We start from the raw sequence: 18,527 nt of genomic DNA on the forward strand, positions 1-18,527 counted from the left end.
AATTATATGAATAAAAATTTTATATATATTAATTAAAATTTATAAGAATAATAATTATATACTTTAAATTTTATAATTTTTTTAAAATATGTTATAATATATATATATATATTTATATAAAATAATAAAATAAATATAATATATATAAATTATTATTCATATATATATATATATATTTATATCTATATTTTTAATTTTGTTTTTGTTTATTTTTTCATTTAAAAATTATTAATTTTTCAACTTTTTTTAATATACATTTAAACTTTTTTTATTTTTTTAAAAAAATATATTCTTTTACTCTCTAAATAAAGTTATTTTTTTATTTTTATATTAAATAATTTATATTTGTATTCAAATATAATAATTGTATTTATATTTTATTTTTGATACTTTTAGATCATTTTTTTATAATTTTTAACTCTTTATATTTTTTTGTATTTTTCACATTATTCTATTAATTATTATTTTCTCAATAGTTTATCATTTATTAATTCTTTTTAAAAAAATACAATAGAATAATTGTCGTCATTATCTTCGCCTTTTAAATTCTATTTAAGCATATATTTATAATTTTTTCAATTTCATATTATTTGAAATCATATTCCAAAATTAAATTTTGAAACAATATAGTAATTTTAATAAGTATCGTCTATTTTTAAAAATAAAAATAAATATTTATTATTAATATTACATTTAAAAACTTATAACAAATATTAAATTTTTTTTTCAGGAATATTTTATATATTTCTTATTAAAATCATTTTTTTTTTATAATTATTTTAATTTAAAAAGATAATATACAAAAAAAGGCAATATACAAAAAAAAGACCATAAAATTTTGGATAATATCATTTTTGGTTTTTAATAAAGTTTTTAAAAATAAAATTATAGAAAAAAGATAAACAAAACTGAGAAGTAATATTTAGAATATTAATAATGAATATTATTTTTTATTCAAAATATACAAATTATTAAAAAATATATATAAATGTAATATATTTTTTCATTATGTAGATTATATATCTAATTGTTTTTTATTATATATAATAATATTTATCAGTCTTGAATTTTATTTTTTTTAATTTAATATTTATATAATTTATATATTTTTGAGATATTTCTGTTATTATTATTAAATTGAATTGATATAATAATATAAAATTAAAGTAAAAAAAATTAAAATATATATATAAATACTGATATATATAAATTTATTATTTATATAATAATCGAAAAAAGGCATTCACAATAAAAAAAAAGATGGAATAAAATTAATAATAATAATAATAATAAAAAAAAAAAACTAAATATACAAAATCTAAAATTTTTTACGAAAATAAATAAAAAATCCTTTGTAAAAAAAGTTAAAAATCCCTATAATTCATCCCAATTCGACATTTTATAAAAATTGCATTTTTATTTGGTATAATTTCTAAATTTAGCTTTATTTGAAATAATAACAACAATGATTTATATTTTAAAATTTCTAAACAATTTAAACTAGCCTTTATTTTATTTCCTATATTTCCTTTCTATTATTATCTCATATATAGATATGCTTGGTAACAAAAAATTTGGAAAATTAATAAAAGGAGAAATTAATTATCCTTTTTTGGAATCTTTTTACTCTTGCCAGCTTTTTTCTTTTTCTATTTTTAACTTTTTCATTCTTCGTTTTAACATTAATGGAATTTCGTTTAAAATTGCTAAGTGTAAGGAAAATATATATATAAATTACGAAATAACTATTTTTATACATTATATTAATTATAAATAAATTAAAATACTATAGCATTTTCTTGCGAAGTAAATACAAAAAGTCCATACTCTTAATACTAAAATTTAATAAATTAATTAATATATCCCTATTTTGATTAAAAAAATAAATAAAAAATACCTATATGGCTTTGCTCTAATTAAAAAATTGATTTATTAAATAAATAATGTTATTATAGTATTATTGGAGAGTAAAAGAAGGCTTTAGAAAACTCAGAATTATATAAAAAGAATAAAATTATTTAATTAAAAACAGAAGAAAATTTGATAATTATAAGTTTTAAAGACGAAAAAATTGATATCTTTTTAAAAATTTTATTCGTGATTTTTATCTTTTTGGTATATTATCCTTTAATTATTTTCTCTGTATAAGGGTTAGGAGGAGCTATTTTTATGTAATTTATTATTTATAATTATTAAGACTAAATTATTTACGAATATAATAATTTAACTGGACTAGATAATAATGAATATTCGTAAATTTAAAAGAATAAATAAAATGCGAATTTTTAAGAATAAAGTTTTAGGTAAAAAATTGACGAAAAAGATATTGCTTATAAACTATCTTATGAACAAATTGAAAAAGATAAAGATTATTTTGATATTTATTTAAACTAATGGGTCTCAATTTTATAAAAGTTAGAAAAATAAGATTTTGATTATAAAAATAGTTTAATATAATAATCAGAACATCCTTGTACTTCTTAATAATTGATTACTTAAACTTAAAATAATAGATTAATTAATAATAGGAAGAAAACAACAAAAAAATCAGTTTTTTCTTAAAATTATTTTAATAGTAATATCGAAATTCTTTAAAAAATAAAATGTGACACCCCCCCATTTTTGATTGCTTAAAAAATATAAAAAAGTCCAATTAATAATATTAATATTTAACATACTTAAGATAAGTTTTAAAAAAAACAATGCAATAATACTATGTATTTTAAACGAAGTTAGTCTAAAACATCAAATGAAAATGATAATGATTAGGAAAAATAATAAGGTTTTTATAGTTTTAGATAAAAGTGAATAATGACAAATATATAATAATTATCATAAAAATACATAAATTAATTAATTATAAAGTTATATATATTAAAATAAATAAGTATTTTTTATAATTTATATATGAGTTTTAGATTATTATACTATTTTGAAATTTATATTATATTATAATTATTATTATATTTATTAAATAAAAGATATTTTTATTTTGTAAATATTAATAATATTAATTATAGATATATAATACAATAAAATTTTTTTATTTTATATAATAGAAAAAATAATAAATAAAAATTATATTTATATAATAGTTTTAAAAATATTGAGAAAAAAATGATATTCTTCTTTTTTTTATTATATGGTTTTTTACTAAAAAATTAATATAATTATATTATATCTAATTTTCAAAAACAAAACTATTCAATTTTTTATATTTTCATAATTTGTTTATTGATTAAACAAAAACACTCTATTCACTCACTATTCATATATTTTAAAATTAAATTAATTTTATTTTATTTATTCAAAAATAAATTATGAAATATACAAAAATAAATTATTTACATATAAATTTATATAATTAATTTATAAAATTTTTTTATAATAATATTTGTAGTTTTATTGAATTAATCCTAATAATTCATTTTACTAATTCTTATAAAAAATATTTATTAATATACTTTTATTTATATAGTTTATTTAAAATTGTTATAAAAACTAAATTCTATTTAAAATTTTCTTTGTTTTTTTGTGAATAAATAGGTATTTTTTAATAGAAAAAAATATAAAAAATAAGATATTAATTTATTATATATAAATTAAAAAAATGTTAAATAAATATATAAAATATATACATATATATATATAAAATTAATAATATTCAATTATTTTATTAAACTTCATTATATTATCTATTTAATTATATTTACTCTTAATTTTATTTTTCTATTAAATACGAACTTGTTAATTATTTCCTACACATAGGACAAGATTGTGAAATTTTAAACCATTTTTCAATACAATAATAGTGAAAATGGTGATAAATACTACAAGGTAAAACTATGATTTTTTAGTTTAATTTATATTATGTTCTACATATAATGCATTAATGTTCATCTCCTTAAATTGATTCGGGTTTGTATTTTATTTATACTAATTACTTTAAAATTTTGATATTAGTTCTTGCAATTTCTTTATCAAAGGAATATATTTTAATAGGAATATAGCAAATAACTATAGGAGAAACTTTTTAATTTAAATAAATATAAATATATATATATATATATATATTTATATTTAAAAAATATATATATAATTATTTTATTAAATAATTATTTAATTATTTATAAATAAAATACATATTATTGTCAAAATTATTACTGATAATTATTTATTATACACAATTACCAATAGGAGTGTTGTAAAAAATATTATCCAAGAAGAAATGATACATTTACTATCAAAAATATGAGAAATCTAATTATTATAGAACATAATATAAAAGTATTATTTTACGAAAAAAATATAAAAATTGTAATTATTAATCCTATATTACTTATTGTAATGATTAAATCTACAGTTTTATATATAAAGTTATAATAACAGAAATAATTATTAATTAATCTTTTTAGAATTTTTATTTTTTTAATTATTATGCTTTTGACATATTTTCGAAAAAATCTTCTTGTCCATCAAATATAGTCTCATTTAGTTCTTCGGCTAAAAAAAAGCATTTTTTTTATTTAAGGAAGGCCATATTATTAAAATATAATATATTGTTTGAAATAAAAAAATAGTAATAGCACTAAATGAAAGCTTTTAGAGATAAGGTTAATTACAGCCGATTTAATATAGAAGAATATATAAAATACTAAATAATATGTTTAATAATAATATTAAAAATTTGCATATTTTAAATTATAGGAGTAGACTTTTGAATAGTTTTGTTGTTTTCTTTTCGTTTTATATTAAATTGTTATGTATTTATATTTCTTATTAGTTTATGAATTATTAATTCATCTTTTATATTTTTTGTTTATTATATGTAGTATTTTTTTTACAATTTTTTAATATAATTTTTTAATATTTATTTTTATTTTTAATGTTATTTTTTTAAAATAAAGATACTTTTGATATATTTTTTTTAAAAAAATGGAATATTATTATAATTTTTACAAGTAATTTATTAATTAAGTAATATTATATGAATTATTTACTAAAATATTTTTCTAAGATACCTTTAGATTATATTTGTATAATTATTATTATATCTAAGTAATAATAAAAACAAATTATAGTATATAATATAATGTTTTTTAATTTTATTTATATAAAAATGATAAAAGTATAATTTTAATTTTTTTTATAATACAATTTATATATATTTGTATACTAAAAAAAAATAAAAATATTATTATATTATAAATATTTTATTAAAAAAAAAAAAAAAAAAAAATTCTAAATTTAAATCTTATAAAAGTTTGAAAATATTACATATATAAAGCAATTTTTATAAAAATATATTTATTTATATAATAATGAAAATTCACAATTAAAAATTATTAAATATATCTATAAATAGAAAAAATTTAATACTTTTATTTATTTAATATGAAAATTACCAATTAATTATATAAATAATATTTTAATATAAATCAAAAAAAAAAAAAATATATAATTAAAAAAAATATATAATATGGATAATTAAATAGAAAATCAAACAAATCCTTAAAATAGAAATAAATCGAAAACAACAGGATTATTAGAAAGAAGGGAAAGTTCTCAAAGTAAACTACCATAATTATAAATAGTACATAAAAGAAAGCCTATAATAGCATAAATAAATGAAGAATATTATTCACCTTAAACATTTATCTAAATCGATTAAAATACTTAAATTAGTCAATAAAAAATACAAAATTAAAGTAATTTTTAAATAGAATAAAAAAATAATTAAGCATTATAATTGAGAGATAGACTATATGCATCATTTTGTTAAAAAAAAAACGAAAATAATATATAAAAACCAAATATTTTACTTAAATTTAATTAATTGTATAGAATAGGGAAAAAAATAGGAGAAGTGAAAAAAAATATATTTTATATATTTATATATATATATATAAATATATATAAATATATATTAATTTTATTTTATTTTATTTTAATTTATTTTACTTTTTTTTATTTTATTTTATTTTATATTATTATAGGGAGCTCATTCTATAATTAAAAAATGTTATAGAAGAAATGAGATTAATGATTATTTTTTATAAAATATAAATTGTAGAGAAAAATTATGTGTTAAAATAATGAAATATAATGATATTGAATATTTATTTGAAGTTTTTAAATAACTATAGTTATAAAATAAATGATTTTTTTTAAAAAAAGATTATAAAAGAAGCTAATTTAATGAATAATTTTATTAATCATCCTTACATTTCTAATAAAGTTGATTTTTTTATATAAAAGCATGATAAAACTGCGTATTTAATTATGAAAAAGGTTAAAGGGATAAATCTCTAATAATATATTAGCTAAAATAATAAACCATCTATTTATTAAATAAAAAGAATGCTAAAATAATTACTAGAAGCTGTATAATTTTTACATTAAAATAATATTTGCCATAGAGATATAACTACTAGTAATGTAATTTATAATTAAAAAGAAGAAAAAGTGACTCTTATAGATTTTTCAGTTGCAAAATAATCAATTAATAAACAATAATTAATGTGGACACATACTGGTGTTATATATTTTATGGCTCCTGAGTTTTTTACAGATTATTTTTATAAAAAATCAGTTGATATATGGAGTATTGGAGTAATTTTTTACTTTTTATTATATGGAGTTTTACCTTTTTAAAGGTAAAAAAAACTAATTAAAAATATAAATAATATATATGTATAAAAATATATATATATAAATAAATATTCATATATATATATTTTTATATATATATATACATATATATATTTAAAAACTTATATTTATATATATATATATTAATTTAGTGATAATGTATAATTGTTAATTAATTTAATTATAAAATAAAAAATATAATGTAATAATAATTTAGATGACGAATGTAAAGATTTTCTTGAAAAACTATTAGAAAAAGACCCTTAAAAAAGAATATAAGTTTAAGAAGCCTTAAATCATCCTTTTTTAGTTTTTTTTTTTTTTTTAAAAGCTATGCATATTTTTTTTATTTATTTTAAGAGCAATATAAAAAAATTAGATTGGCACAAATAAAAATTATGTTTATAATAATAAAAAATATTAAACTATAATTAAAATCATTTTTAATCATTAAATTCTCTTAGTAAAACGGATTTTGAAAACTTTTAATAAAAATAAGATGATTAGATATATTCTTTAAAAAATATAAATATTTGAAAATTTTACTAATAAATTATAATTTAATTAATTTATAAAAAAAACATTATTGTAATTATTATAAATATAAATATATATATATATATATATATATTTAAATATATTTATTTAATTTGGTTTGTGTTTATTAAGTTTATTATGTTTTAAATATATATTTGAACAATCTAATAATGTATTTTTTCATATAATTATTACTTTAATTTTTTAATAAAGATAAAATATAAATTTATAAATTATAAAATTTAAAAACTAAAATAAATATTAAATATATATTATTTATTAATATTTAATAAAATATATATATATATTATAATTTTTTTTTTTTTTATTTTTTTAGTTATTATATACACAATCTATGTTTGATTTTATTTTTAGAATTATTATAAATCTAAATCTTTTTTATATATTATTACCTTTTAATATTATTATAAAAAAATTAAAAAAATACAATAGACAAAATAAATATGCTATAAAAAAAGAATTAATCATTTTTTTTTTAAATTAATAATAATTAAAAAATAAACTATAAATATATTATAAAAATAAATATATATAAATTTTATTTAAAAATTGTTATTAATTTAATTAATAAATAAGTATTTATATTATAGAAAGAATATTATTAAGTAATATAAGATTTAAATAAAAATATATATAAAAATAAAAATTATATGATATATTTATAAAACGAAAATAGGTTTTTAATATTTTAAAAACGATAATTGTATATATTTTTTATAATAATTAAAATAAAATAAAAAAATAACAATAAAAATAACAAAGATAAATAAAAAAATAAATAATTTACATAAAATGAAATTTACAAAATATATAGTATTTTTAGTTTATTTAATGTTAGTAATTGTCAGTAGTTAATAAAATAGCTATTTAAGAGATTAAAGAAGTATATTCAAATAAAAATATCAAATAATTTATATATGTAAAATTATAATTAGATTCATAAACTGCAAAATAACATAAGAAAGTTGAAACACTTAACCAATTGTAAATGTAAAACACTAGTAAATCTATGAAAGATTCAGTTCCATTTTAAATTGCAGTTATGCAATTTGAATCATTCTAATATTGATTTTATACATATTATAATTTATGAATAATTTAAATTTAACAATATAATGAAAAATATATAAAAAATTGTAATAAAATGAAATTTTATTTTAATAAAAAATAATATTTTTAATTCTAATTAATTTTAAGTTAATATATATATATATATATATATATAATATATATATAAAATATTTTATATTTTATTTAAAAAATTATAATTCATTTCGTATAATTTCCAACCTAATTTTCTAATTCAGCTAACTTTTAAACACATAAAATAATTAAATGTTATAATTAACTTTTTCCTTTTTTATTTCAGTTATTTATTATTACATTTTTTTATTTTCATCATTTTAAACTTGTATTGCTAATTTTACATTTTTTAATAAAGCTTATATGGTTGGGATTGAAGAATTTGTAGCTTCTTCATTATTTTAATTCATATAATATTTCAAATTTTGAATATCTTATCTTAATAATTATATTTCTTAATTATGATTACTTAAATCACATGTACATTATTCCACTAGAGTCTTTTTTTATTTATAAACCGTTTCATAAAATTTTTTGTTTTTGATACCTTAACTAAATTCATATGATTTATTACATTTGTTGCTGATTATTAATCCATTTCTTGGTTATCTATCATATTATCATGTTATGTATTCTGCTTAAATATATTATTTTTAATAGGTTTTTGAGAAAATTTACATTCATGCTAATTTAAAACTTGTAACTTTTATATTTTTTTGTAAATAAGAAAAATTAAGAAATTATTTTATATTAGAAAAAAAAAAAAAAAAAAAATTATAAGATAATATTAAATATTATATAAAATTTTATTATAAATTATCATATTTTTTTTTTATTAGTTTTAATATTTATTCTTCTTTCATTTTTCTTTTAGAAATTTATATTAAATATATATTACTTGTTTATATTGTTTTAATAATATTTTTTCTATAATTTTATTATAAAAACTAAACCAAAAAATATATAATTTGTAAAGAGAAAATGGATAAAAGACTTTATGTTTATTTGATAGAATTCTTTATTTATTTAAAAATATAAAAAAAACATTATGTTAGTAGTAATATATATAAATAAAATAACTTTTTTATTTTATTATTATTTAAAGAATTTTTTTTTTTAATTTTAAAAAATAAAATAATTTAAAATTATTTTTTATTATTCCTATTAATTTATTCATATAGTATTAAATTAAATTTATTTTAAATAGGTATAAATTAGTATTTTTTATATTAATATATGTTTTATTTTATTTAATTCAATATATTTCTTTAAGTTACTTACAATTTAATATTTATTTATATTAATTATTTAAATAAGTTGAAACCTTTTTTTTCTTATATTTTAATAAAAAATTTAAAATATATGACTTAAAAATATATTTAGAATTTATTATAACTATCATTTTTAATCTATTAAAAAAATTATTACTCTTTTAATTTCCTTAATAATATTATTTAATTTTAACTAGTTATTTTAATATGAATATTTTTATAATTTTTAAAACTTTTATAATATAATATAATATATAATTATCAAATTATTAGTGGTATTTTTAACAATCTATATTTCAATTATTTAACATTAAAAATTTAAAAAATTTATATTTAATTTGTAAATTATTAAAAAAAAGTTTAATAGTATTTTTTTTAAATAAACAAATTAAAATTTTATATAATCTATTTAAAAAATAAAACAAAATAAAACAAAATTATATATTTTATAGTAATAATATATATTTAATTCTAATTTAAATAATAATATTCTTTAATTTATATTTAATTAACATTATGTAAATTATATAAATTATTATTAAAAATTACTATATCATCATATATTTATTAATTTAATTTTTTAATTTTGCCTCATAAATTATTCAGTTTTGAATAATCAATAAAAAACTATATTTATTTTATTATTAAAACAAAACAAAACAAAAACAAAAAAGAATAAAAAAATAAAACAAAAAATAATTTATAAAACATAAATAAATATTAAAAAAATTATTAAAATATAAAAAATGAATGATTCTTTTAATGTTTAAATAATAGAATAAAGCTAAAAAAAGAAAGGAAGACCAAAAGGCTCTAAAAATAAATAAAAATAAAACATTATAACCAAAAAGCCATTATAAATATAAAAGTAATAAATAACAAAAAAAACTTAATATTATAATTTTTCTTATATAATCTTTTTTGAGAAAAAAAAAAAAAAAATAAGGAAGAATTTATTTATAAAATTTAATATTTTTTTTTTAATTTATATAAAAAGATAGAATAAGGATATAATAAGTACATAAAAAAATAACCAAAAGATTTATTTCTTTATAATGAAACCTATAAGTAGTCGCTGCAATTATTAAAAGAAGTTTTTGTTGATTTTGAACCTTATTAAAAGTAAAAGTTAATTTTTATTTTTTTAAATTAAAAATCTTATTTTATTAATAAATTAACTATAAATATTAATATTTAATATTTTATTTATTTATTAGGATTAGTATAATACCTAAATTAAATAATGATAGAATGCCACACATGCCTAATTTTATATTAGAAATTGATAGAGTTTATTAAAATACATTAATATTTTTTTTCTTTTTTTTGGAATTAAAAAATAAAATATTTAATTAATTAAAATAAAGGTTTATTATGAAAAAAATAATTAAAAATATTTGAAAGATCATTAAGAAAGATAATAAATTTAAAAATAAAAATAAATATTATTATAACCGAAACCAGGAAAAAAGCATAATTATTGTTGTGTTTGTAAATCGCACTATGAGGATTATTTAGATGTATATATTATATTAGATAATATATTATTTTTATTAAAAAAACAAAACAAAAAAGCATGTAGATTAATTATCCCATAAATAAAATTTTAGAAACAATTAATTTTTAAAAAATATAAATGAAATAAGCAAGAAATTCCATTTTGAAAATTTAAGAAATTAATTATCTATTATTTATTGTCAAAATAATATAAACTAAGAATAATCAAGTAAAGAAACAATAGTAATCAATTAGTCTTTTTATAAAAATAATTAAGAAAATTAATATTTTAAAAAAATTAATTAAAATGACAAGTATCAAAAAAATAAAAAATAAAAACATATTTATATAAAATTTATCTTAATATAAAGGAATAGTATTTATAATAATTAAATTTAACCTTAAATATAATAAAATTAATATCAAAAATATTAAAATAAAAATTCAGATAGATTTAACATGAATAAAATATAAAATAATACGTTTTTGAATTAATATCTTAATTGTAAAAATGATTAATCAAATAAAGTTATTTAAAGTAACCAACTTACATATACTTAATAAAATTCTTAGAAATATTAAAAGAAGTAAATTGTGGACGAAAATAAGATTAATGTTAAAAGATAATCATGTAAGGCTGGACTGGAATAAAATGATAAGGTAAGAAAATAGTTTATATGTTATATGGATCATCAAAAATCAAAAATTTAATAAATTAATTAATAATACTAATTAGTTAACAAATAATTAAATTATAATTTAAATTAAAAAAACTAAAATTATATTTGAAAAATAAATATGATATTAAAGTATATATATATTTATATATATATGTATTTATGAGATGAATAATATAAACTTTTTAAAATAATAATAAAAAATAATAACCTCTTTATAAGTAAAAAATATAATTATATTTAAAAACATATAAATAATTATATATGTATATTTTATATATATATATATATATATATATATAATTATCTTTTAAATAATTTTATTGATAATTTATGAATATAATTTAATAATTGTTATATATATTTTAAATAGGTCATAATAATAATTTAAATATAATAAATATTAAATATTTTAAGCTAATATTTATATTTAACTGTATTATTATAAAACCTTTTAAAAGTAATTTTCACTTTTCAATATGAAAATAAGAATTTTATTTACAGAAAATAAAATAATTTAAAATTTATAATAAAATTTTATTAATTTTTCTTAATAAATTATGATTATAATTTTTAAAGACCCTTTTTATATTAATATAAATTTTCGATAAAGATAATATATTATATAAATGCTTTATTTTTAATAAATTTATATAAGGAAAATAAATATATTGAATTAAGTATATATATCCTATTATTTAGTTATTAACTCCTTTATATTAATATTTAAAATAAAAATTATATATATAAAGTTCTAAATATAATAATAATGTTTATATAAAATAAAGATTTATAATTTTTTTATATAAACTTGAAAGAAATATTTATAATGGATTTAAATTTTAAAAAAAACTATATTAAATATATTGTTTTTTTAAAAAGAAAATATATTAGATAATATTTTAAATAAATATGTAAGTATATTATAAAAAAATAATTATCTTTATCTTTATATTATGATTTGAATAATCTTTATTTATTTAAATAGGAAATTAAATGTTTTTTTACAAAAAATAAAAGAACATTAAAATATGTATAATTTTGTTTAATAGAAAGAAAATGTAATATAAATAATAATGATTTAATGAAAAATATGTAAGGGTTTTTAATATTTATAAATAATATGTTTAAAGATAGAAATAAAATAGATTAAAAGTATATATAAGATAAATATTAATAATTTAAATATTTTGATATAAAAATATGATTTAAATATATAATAATAATTAATATATCAAATAAAGTAAAATAATTTAATTAATAATCGAATTAATTAAAATAATCGAATAAAATAAAGTATAAAATAAAATAAAAGAAATAAATAAAATAAATCTAAAATAAATAGTTAATAAAACATAGTAAATAATAAAAAAAGTGAATCAAAAAAAATATACAAAATTTAAATAAGAATAGATTTTTTAAATATAAAATAACAATAAATAAAGATTAATAAAAATAAATTTTAATATTAATAATAAATATAGAATAAATAAAGAATAATGATAAATAAAATGTAAAAATTATAAAAATAATAAAAAGAATTAGTAAAAAAAAAAATAATAAAATAAAAACTACAAATAATAAAAATCAAAATTATTAATTTAAAAGAAAAAAAATTAAAAAAATGATATTTTAATCGAAGGAAAAAAAAATAAAAAATTAATAATAAACAAAAGAAAAAAAAAAATAATTTTAAAATATAAAATAAATTTAAATATATTATAATTAAATATATTGAACATATAGATTATTTTATAAATAATAAAGATAGAAAAAGATAAATAAAAAAATAAAAAAATAAAATTAAATTAATAATAATAATAATAATAATAATAATAATAATAATATAAGAGAAAAAAAATTAATAACAAAAATATTTAAGTTTTTTTATTATAAAAATACTATTTAACTTTATAATAATATTGAAAATAAAAATTTTTATTTCTTTTTCTTTATATTCTTTTTAAATTTATTTATGTATATATTTTTTTGTGTATAATTCATATTTATTCCAAAAAATAAATAACTTTATCATAGGATAAATTCTATATTAATTTTTAACTCTACACGAAAATTTGTGTTATAATATTTTTTTTTTAATAAATATTTTTTATATATTTATTTATAATAGTTTTTTATTTTATATATAAATTTACATATTTTTTCTTATAAAAATATATATAATAAATAATTAAATTTTTTATTAACTAGTAATTTTTTTTTATTTTTCATTTATTTTTATGAAAATAAGTAATATTCATTATATTATGTTTCATTAGTTTTGGACTTTTTTGAATTTGAATAAAATTTTAATTTGTTTTTTAAAGTAAGTTTATTATTTATTATTGATATTAATTATCATCATCATTATTTTTTTATTTTTTTATTTTGATTTATTCTATTAATTTTTATTAAAAAAGCCAATTTTAATTTCTTTTTACAAGAGGGCTATTGTATTATTACATTATTTGCGGTAAAAAACTAGATTTAGTAGTATTTATTTAATTATTATCTTCATTAAAATATTAATTTTTGTGTTTAAAATAATTATTTTTGTTTTTAATTTTGTAATAATCTATGCTTTTTTCTGTAAATCTATCTTCTCTATATGGGTCTATACATGTTTTTGTAGAATTTGTTTTATATGTAGTTTAATGTTATTAATTCAATATTTATTATCTTAGTTTTTATTAAATTATTTAATTATTTTAATTATTAAACATTTTTATTTTAATTTTTTTTTGTTTTTTGTGATTAGAAATACTTAAATTATTTATTAACTTTTATTTATAAAATAAAGGAAAATATAGAAATTAATCATTATATATAATATAAAAATGATGAATTATTATTAAATAATATTTTTAATTAAATATATATAATTATATTATGTGAATTTTTATATATAAAAATATTTATTTATATTTTAAATTACTTTACTTTGTTTTATTTTAAATAAATTTAAATCTTTTATCTATTATTTTCAATGTCTTAGTTCATATTTTTCATATTTATATAAAAAATTTGAATTGTTTTATAATAATAATAATAAATATATTTAAATAATTATATCAAAAGTTTAATTTATTATATTTAAATAAAAGAAAAATACAAAATATTAATTATCAATAATATAATTTTTTATTTCATTTAAATAATAATCTTATATTTTTAAATCCAATAATATTTGATACTTATATATATATATATATATATATAAATTTATTAATAAAACTAAAATATTAGTATTAATATTTATTTGTGTTGTTATTATTATTTTCTTAAATAATAACTATATTTTTTTTTTTACTTTAATAAAAGTTAAATAATTAAGGATTCTTAAAACATAAAAATAAAATATATAATTTAAAAAATAAAGAAAAAAAAAATAAAAAATTAATTAATTAATTAATAAATAAAAATAAACATAAAAAATAAATAAAAAATGTCAAGTAATTAAAACTTAGATAAGCAAATAGCCTAACTTTACTAATGTAAATATCTTTCAGAATCCGAAGTTAAATTCCTTTGTGAAAAAGTTATTTTTTTTTAAATAAAAATAATAATTAAAATTATAACAAAAAAAATTAAAAAAAAAAAAAATATCGAAATCAAATCAAATATTTGCCCAAAAATAAAATATATATTGATTTAAAAAAAATTATAAAAAGGCAAAAGAAATACTTTCATAAGAATCAAATGTTTAACCAGTTCGTGCACCAGTTACAATATGTGGAGATATACATGGATAATTATATGATCTATTGGAAATATTTAAAATAGGAGGTAAATGTCCAGAAACAAATTATTTATTTACTGGAGATTATGTTGATAGAGGTAAAATCGAAAAATATATACAAAGAAATAATATATTTAATTATAATTATAATATATATATATATATATTATATATATATATATATATATATATATATATTAGGCTACAGTTCAATTGAATGCGTTACTCTTTTATTTTTATTAAAAGTAAGATATTCAGATAGAATATTTTTGACGAGAGGAAATCATGAAAGTCGTACAACTACATAAGTATATGGCTTTTATGACGAATCTGTAAGAAAATATGGAAATGCTAATGTTTGGAAATATTTTACTGAAGTTTTTGATTATTTACCTTTAACAAGTTTGGTTGAAGGGAAAATTTTTTGCTTACATGGTGGATTATCACCTTCTTTAGATACACTAGATAGTATTAGATAATTAGATAGAGTCTAAGAAATACCTTAAGAAGGACCTATGTGCGATTTATTATGGTCTGATCCAGATAATATAAGCGGTAAACAATAAATAATAATTTTATTGTTTAAAAAAATAATTTTTAAAAATATATATTAGGATGGAGAAGATCTCCAAGAGGAGCAGGATTTATATTCGGATAAGAAATATCAGAATAATTCAATCATAATAATAATTTGATTAAAATTGCTAGAGCACATTAATTAGCTATGGAAGTAATATTATATATAAAAAATATAAAAAAATACATATATAGATATACATATAATAATGAAACATATATATTTTATTTTTTGGCAAATCAAATAATATATTAAAATAAATTATCTATTATTTTAAAAAATCAATTTTATAATATTTTTTAAATACATATATAAATTTAATATATAAAAAATAAATTTAAGTATATATAAATATTTTAATATTTATTTAGTTATTTTATATATCTTATTTTTATTCTTTTTTTGTTTTTAATATGAATATAATTTTATAAAAATTATTATATAAAATTGAAAAAAATAATTAAATATTTATATTATTTATTTGATATTTTATATTATATTTTTATTATATTTAAGGGATATATTGAAACACATGATAAAAATTTAGTAACTATTTTTTCAGCTCCTAATTATTGCTATAGATGTGGTAATTTAGGAGGTATAATGGAAGTAGATGAAAATATGAAAATTTAATTGTAATTTATTAATATTATTATTAATTTATTTTATTTATAAATAAAGACTATAATTTGATCATTCTCCGGAATAAGAAATAGATGTTATTGAAAAAAAAAGAGTTCCAGATTATTTTTTATGAATAAAACAGAAGAAAAATATTATTTTTTAATTTATATTAATTGTAATTGATTTATTTAATTTCATTGTTGCATTTTTTTATATTTCTTAAATAAAAAAAATTTAATGACGAAAACATATAAATATTGAAATAAATATACATATATATATATATATATATATATATATATATTAAATATATATATATATATTTTTAATTATTAAATTATTATAATTTTTCTTTTTTTTATTTTAATATAAATATATATTTTTTTTTTTATAATTTTAATTACATTTAATTAATATTATAATATATAATTTATATATTTTTAATTTTTTAAAAATTATATATATTTTTATTTTTAATTTATATCTTAATTATTTTTTTCCATATTTTTTTTTTTTTAAATGCCTGATTTTTTATATGTTTTATTTATATTTAAAAAATTTTATATTTATTATAATTATTCTTTTATTTTATTGTAGTTTTTTGTAGTTTTTTGTTTTTTTTTTATATATATTTTTAATCATATATAGTATTTTATTTGTTTAATTATTGAATTATTTTTAATAATATTTGTTTATATTTTTTTTTATTGTTTTTTTATAAATTTCTTAAATTTCATATATAATAAATCTATATGTTTTTATTAATTCTTTCATTTCTTTAGATTTCATTTTTAATATATGTTTTAGTATTCTTTTATTTCAAGTATATATTAGTTTTTTTTCAGCTTTTTTAAGTTATTTATATTATCAGTTCGAATTATTTCAATTTAGTTGCATATATCTTTTTAAAAAATTTTAAATATTAACATTGTTATAATTAACCTTTATCTAGACTTTAAGTTTAATTAAAAAAATAATTTTAATAGTTTTAAAATAAATTTTATTCATATTTCTTTTTAATACAAATATAAATTAAACTTTTTTTGTTAAATAAAAATTTGTAAACATAAATATAATTATTTACATACGTTATATTATTTTTTTTTTGTAAACATATATTAAAGTTTTATATTTTATGAACTTCTTTTTTAATTATAAATATAGAAAAAGTATCTGATAGAATATATATTTTTCGAATAAATTATATTAATTGTAAAATTTACGTACAGCCTTTATTTATTGGAATTTATTTTTCACTAAAAAAAAAATTAAGAAAGAGTATATAAAAAAAAAGTTAATAAGATAATTTTATTTATTTAAAACGAATTTTAACTTGTCTCAATAAATTCATTAATAAATTACTAATTTTTTATAGAAAAAATAATAATATAGCAAATGTATTTTCTTTTTAATTAAAATAATATCCTAAATTATATTATAGTATTTGAATATAATTCTTTATTATAAAAAGGTATTTTTATAAAGGAAATTTATTGAAAATTATATTAAATTTTTAAAAATATTATATAGATAATAAATATTTTTTTTAATTATTTTATCTAATTCTTTTATATAAAAAAAATAAAAGAAATTCAAAAAAATAAATAAGAACGTGATTAAATTATAAAAACTTTATTTTGAAGTTTGTTAAATATATAAAAATTATATATAAATAAAAGAAATATATAAAATGTTATAAAATAAAAAAAAAGTGTAAAAACGTAATGAAAAATAAGTAAATTATTTAATAAAATTATTGTAAAAAAATTACTTATAAAAAAATCATTAGTATTTGATTTATTAAATTATTGTATTTTTTATATAAAATTCATAATAAAAAGTGAAAATTA

General features: G+C 12.3%; 2 protein-coding genes across 2 annotated transcripts, besides 52 other annotated features; both read left to right on the top strand. All coding sequences in view use genetic code 6, as the record gives it.

The window, feature by feature from the left end:
- Positions 1-61: part of a microsatellite that runs on past the window's edge.
- Positions 1-69: part of a microsatellite that runs on past the window's edge.
- A 23-nt stretch (positions 70-92) lies between these two features.
- Positions 93-188: a microsatellite.
- A 130-nt stretch (positions 189-318) lies between these two features.
- Positions 319-358: a microsatellite.
- Positions 359-786: 428 nt separating this feature from the next.
- Positions 787-825: a microsatellite.
- A 3,221-nt stretch (positions 826-4,046) lies between these two features.
- Positions 4,047-4,098: a microsatellite.
- Positions 4,057-4,146: a microsatellite.
- Positions 4,096-4,126: a microsatellite.
- Positions 4,147-4,844: 698 nt separating the features above from the next.
- Positions 4,845-4,870: a microsatellite.
- Positions 4,861-4,896: a microsatellite.
- A 550-nt stretch (positions 4,897-5,446) lies between these two features.
- Positions 5,447-5,479: a microsatellite.
- Positions 5,480-5,884: 405 nt separating this feature from the next.
- Positions 5,885-5,927: a microsatellite.
- Positions 5,928-5,929: 2 nt separating this feature from the next.
- Positions 5,930-5,992: a microsatellite.
- A 113-nt stretch (positions 5,993-6,105) lies between these two features.
- On the top strand, positions 6,106-7,188 carry IMG5_199490 (protein kinase domain protein; the record flags this gene model as incomplete). Its single annotated transcript, XM_004024104.1, has 2 exons — positions 6,106-6,656; positions 6,804-7,188. The coding sequence occupies 2 exons, from the start codon at positions 6,106-6,108 to the stop codon at positions 7,186-7,188; spliced, it is 936 nt and encodes a 311-aa protein (XP_004024153.1).
- Positions 6,677-6,795: a microsatellite.
- Positions 7,189-7,247: 59 nt separating the features above from the next.
- Positions 7,248-7,292: a microsatellite.
- Positions 7,256-7,300: a microsatellite.
- A 394-nt stretch (positions 7,301-7,694) lies between these two features.
- Positions 7,695-7,744: a microsatellite.
- Positions 7,714-7,745: a microsatellite.
- Positions 7,746-7,933: 188 nt separating this feature from the next.
- Positions 7,934-7,991: a microsatellite.
- Positions 7,935-7,988: a microsatellite.
- Positions 7,936-7,991: a microsatellite.
- A 418-nt stretch (positions 7,992-8,409) lies between these two features.
- Positions 8,410-8,445: a microsatellite.
- Positions 8,446-9,976: 1,531 nt separating this feature from the next.
- Positions 9,977-10,001: a microsatellite.
- A 1,071-nt stretch (positions 10,002-11,072) lies between these two features.
- Positions 11,073-11,113: a microsatellite.
- A 715-nt stretch (positions 11,114-11,828) lies between these two features.
- Positions 11,829-11,866: a microsatellite.
- Positions 11,867-11,870: 4 nt separating this feature from the next.
- Positions 11,871-11,901: a microsatellite.
- A 95-nt stretch (positions 11,902-11,996) lies between these two features.
- Positions 11,997-12,039: a microsatellite.
- Positions 12,040-12,116: 77 nt separating this feature from the next.
- Positions 12,117-12,148: a microsatellite.
- Positions 12,149-12,960: 812 nt separating this feature from the next.
- Positions 12,961-13,020: a microsatellite.
- Positions 12,991-13,025: a microsatellite.
- Positions 12,997-13,051: a microsatellite.
- Positions 13,023-13,079: a microsatellite.
- Positions 13,039-13,081: a microsatellite.
- A 186-nt stretch (positions 13,082-13,267) lies between these two features.
- Positions 13,268-13,308: a microsatellite.
- Positions 13,309-13,420: 112 nt separating this feature from the next.
- Positions 13,421-13,456: a microsatellite.
- Positions 13,457-13,491: 35 nt separating this feature from the next.
- Positions 13,492-13,539: a microsatellite.
- A 7-nt stretch (positions 13,540-13,546) lies between these two features.
- Positions 13,547-13,584: a microsatellite.
- Positions 13,585-13,829: 245 nt separating this feature from the next.
- Positions 13,830-13,876: a microsatellite.
- Positions 13,877-14,254: 378 nt separating this feature from the next.
- Positions 14,255-14,300: a microsatellite.
- Positions 14,301-15,076: 776 nt separating this feature from the next.
- Positions 15,077-15,129: a microsatellite.
- Positions 15,105-15,184: a microsatellite.
- IMG5_199500 (protein phosphatase 2a catalytic subunit, putative) lies at positions 15,183-16,915 on the top strand (the record flags this gene model as incomplete). The annotated part of the gene is made up of 6 exons (XM_004024105.1): positions 15,183-15,275; positions 15,409-15,574; positions 15,678-16,031; positions 16,091-16,206; positions 16,570-16,688; positions 16,735-16,915. 6 exons carry the CDS (start codon positions 15,183-15,185, stop codon positions 16,808-16,810), a joined length of 924 nt encoding a protein of 307 aa, XP_004024154.1. The 3' UTR covers positions 16,811-16,915.
- Positions 15,306-15,337: a microsatellite.
- Positions 15,306-15,339: a microsatellite.
- Positions 15,602-15,674: a microsatellite.
- Positions 15,616-15,674: a microsatellite.
- Positions 15,622-15,674: a microsatellite.
- Positions 16,406-16,449: a microsatellite.
- Positions 16,522-16,566: a microsatellite.
- A 28-nt stretch (positions 16,916-16,943) lies between the features above and the next one.
- Positions 16,944-17,000: a microsatellite.
- A 1,326-nt stretch (positions 17,001-18,326) lies between these two features.
- Positions 18,327-18,383: a microsatellite.
- Positions 18,384-18,414: 31 nt separating this feature from the next.
- Positions 18,415-18,456: a microsatellite.
- Positions 18,415-18,460: a microsatellite.
- Positions 18,461-18,527: the final 67 nt, after the last annotated feature.

Source organism: Ichthyophthirius multifiliis (assembly GCF_000220395.1).
Source record: "Ichthyophthirius multifiliis unplaced genomic scaffold scaff_1120509251417, whole genome shotgun sequence".
Classification (NCBI taxonomy): Eukaryota; Ciliophora; class Oligohymenophorea; order Hymenostomatida; genus Ichthyophthirius; species Ichthyophthirius multifiliis.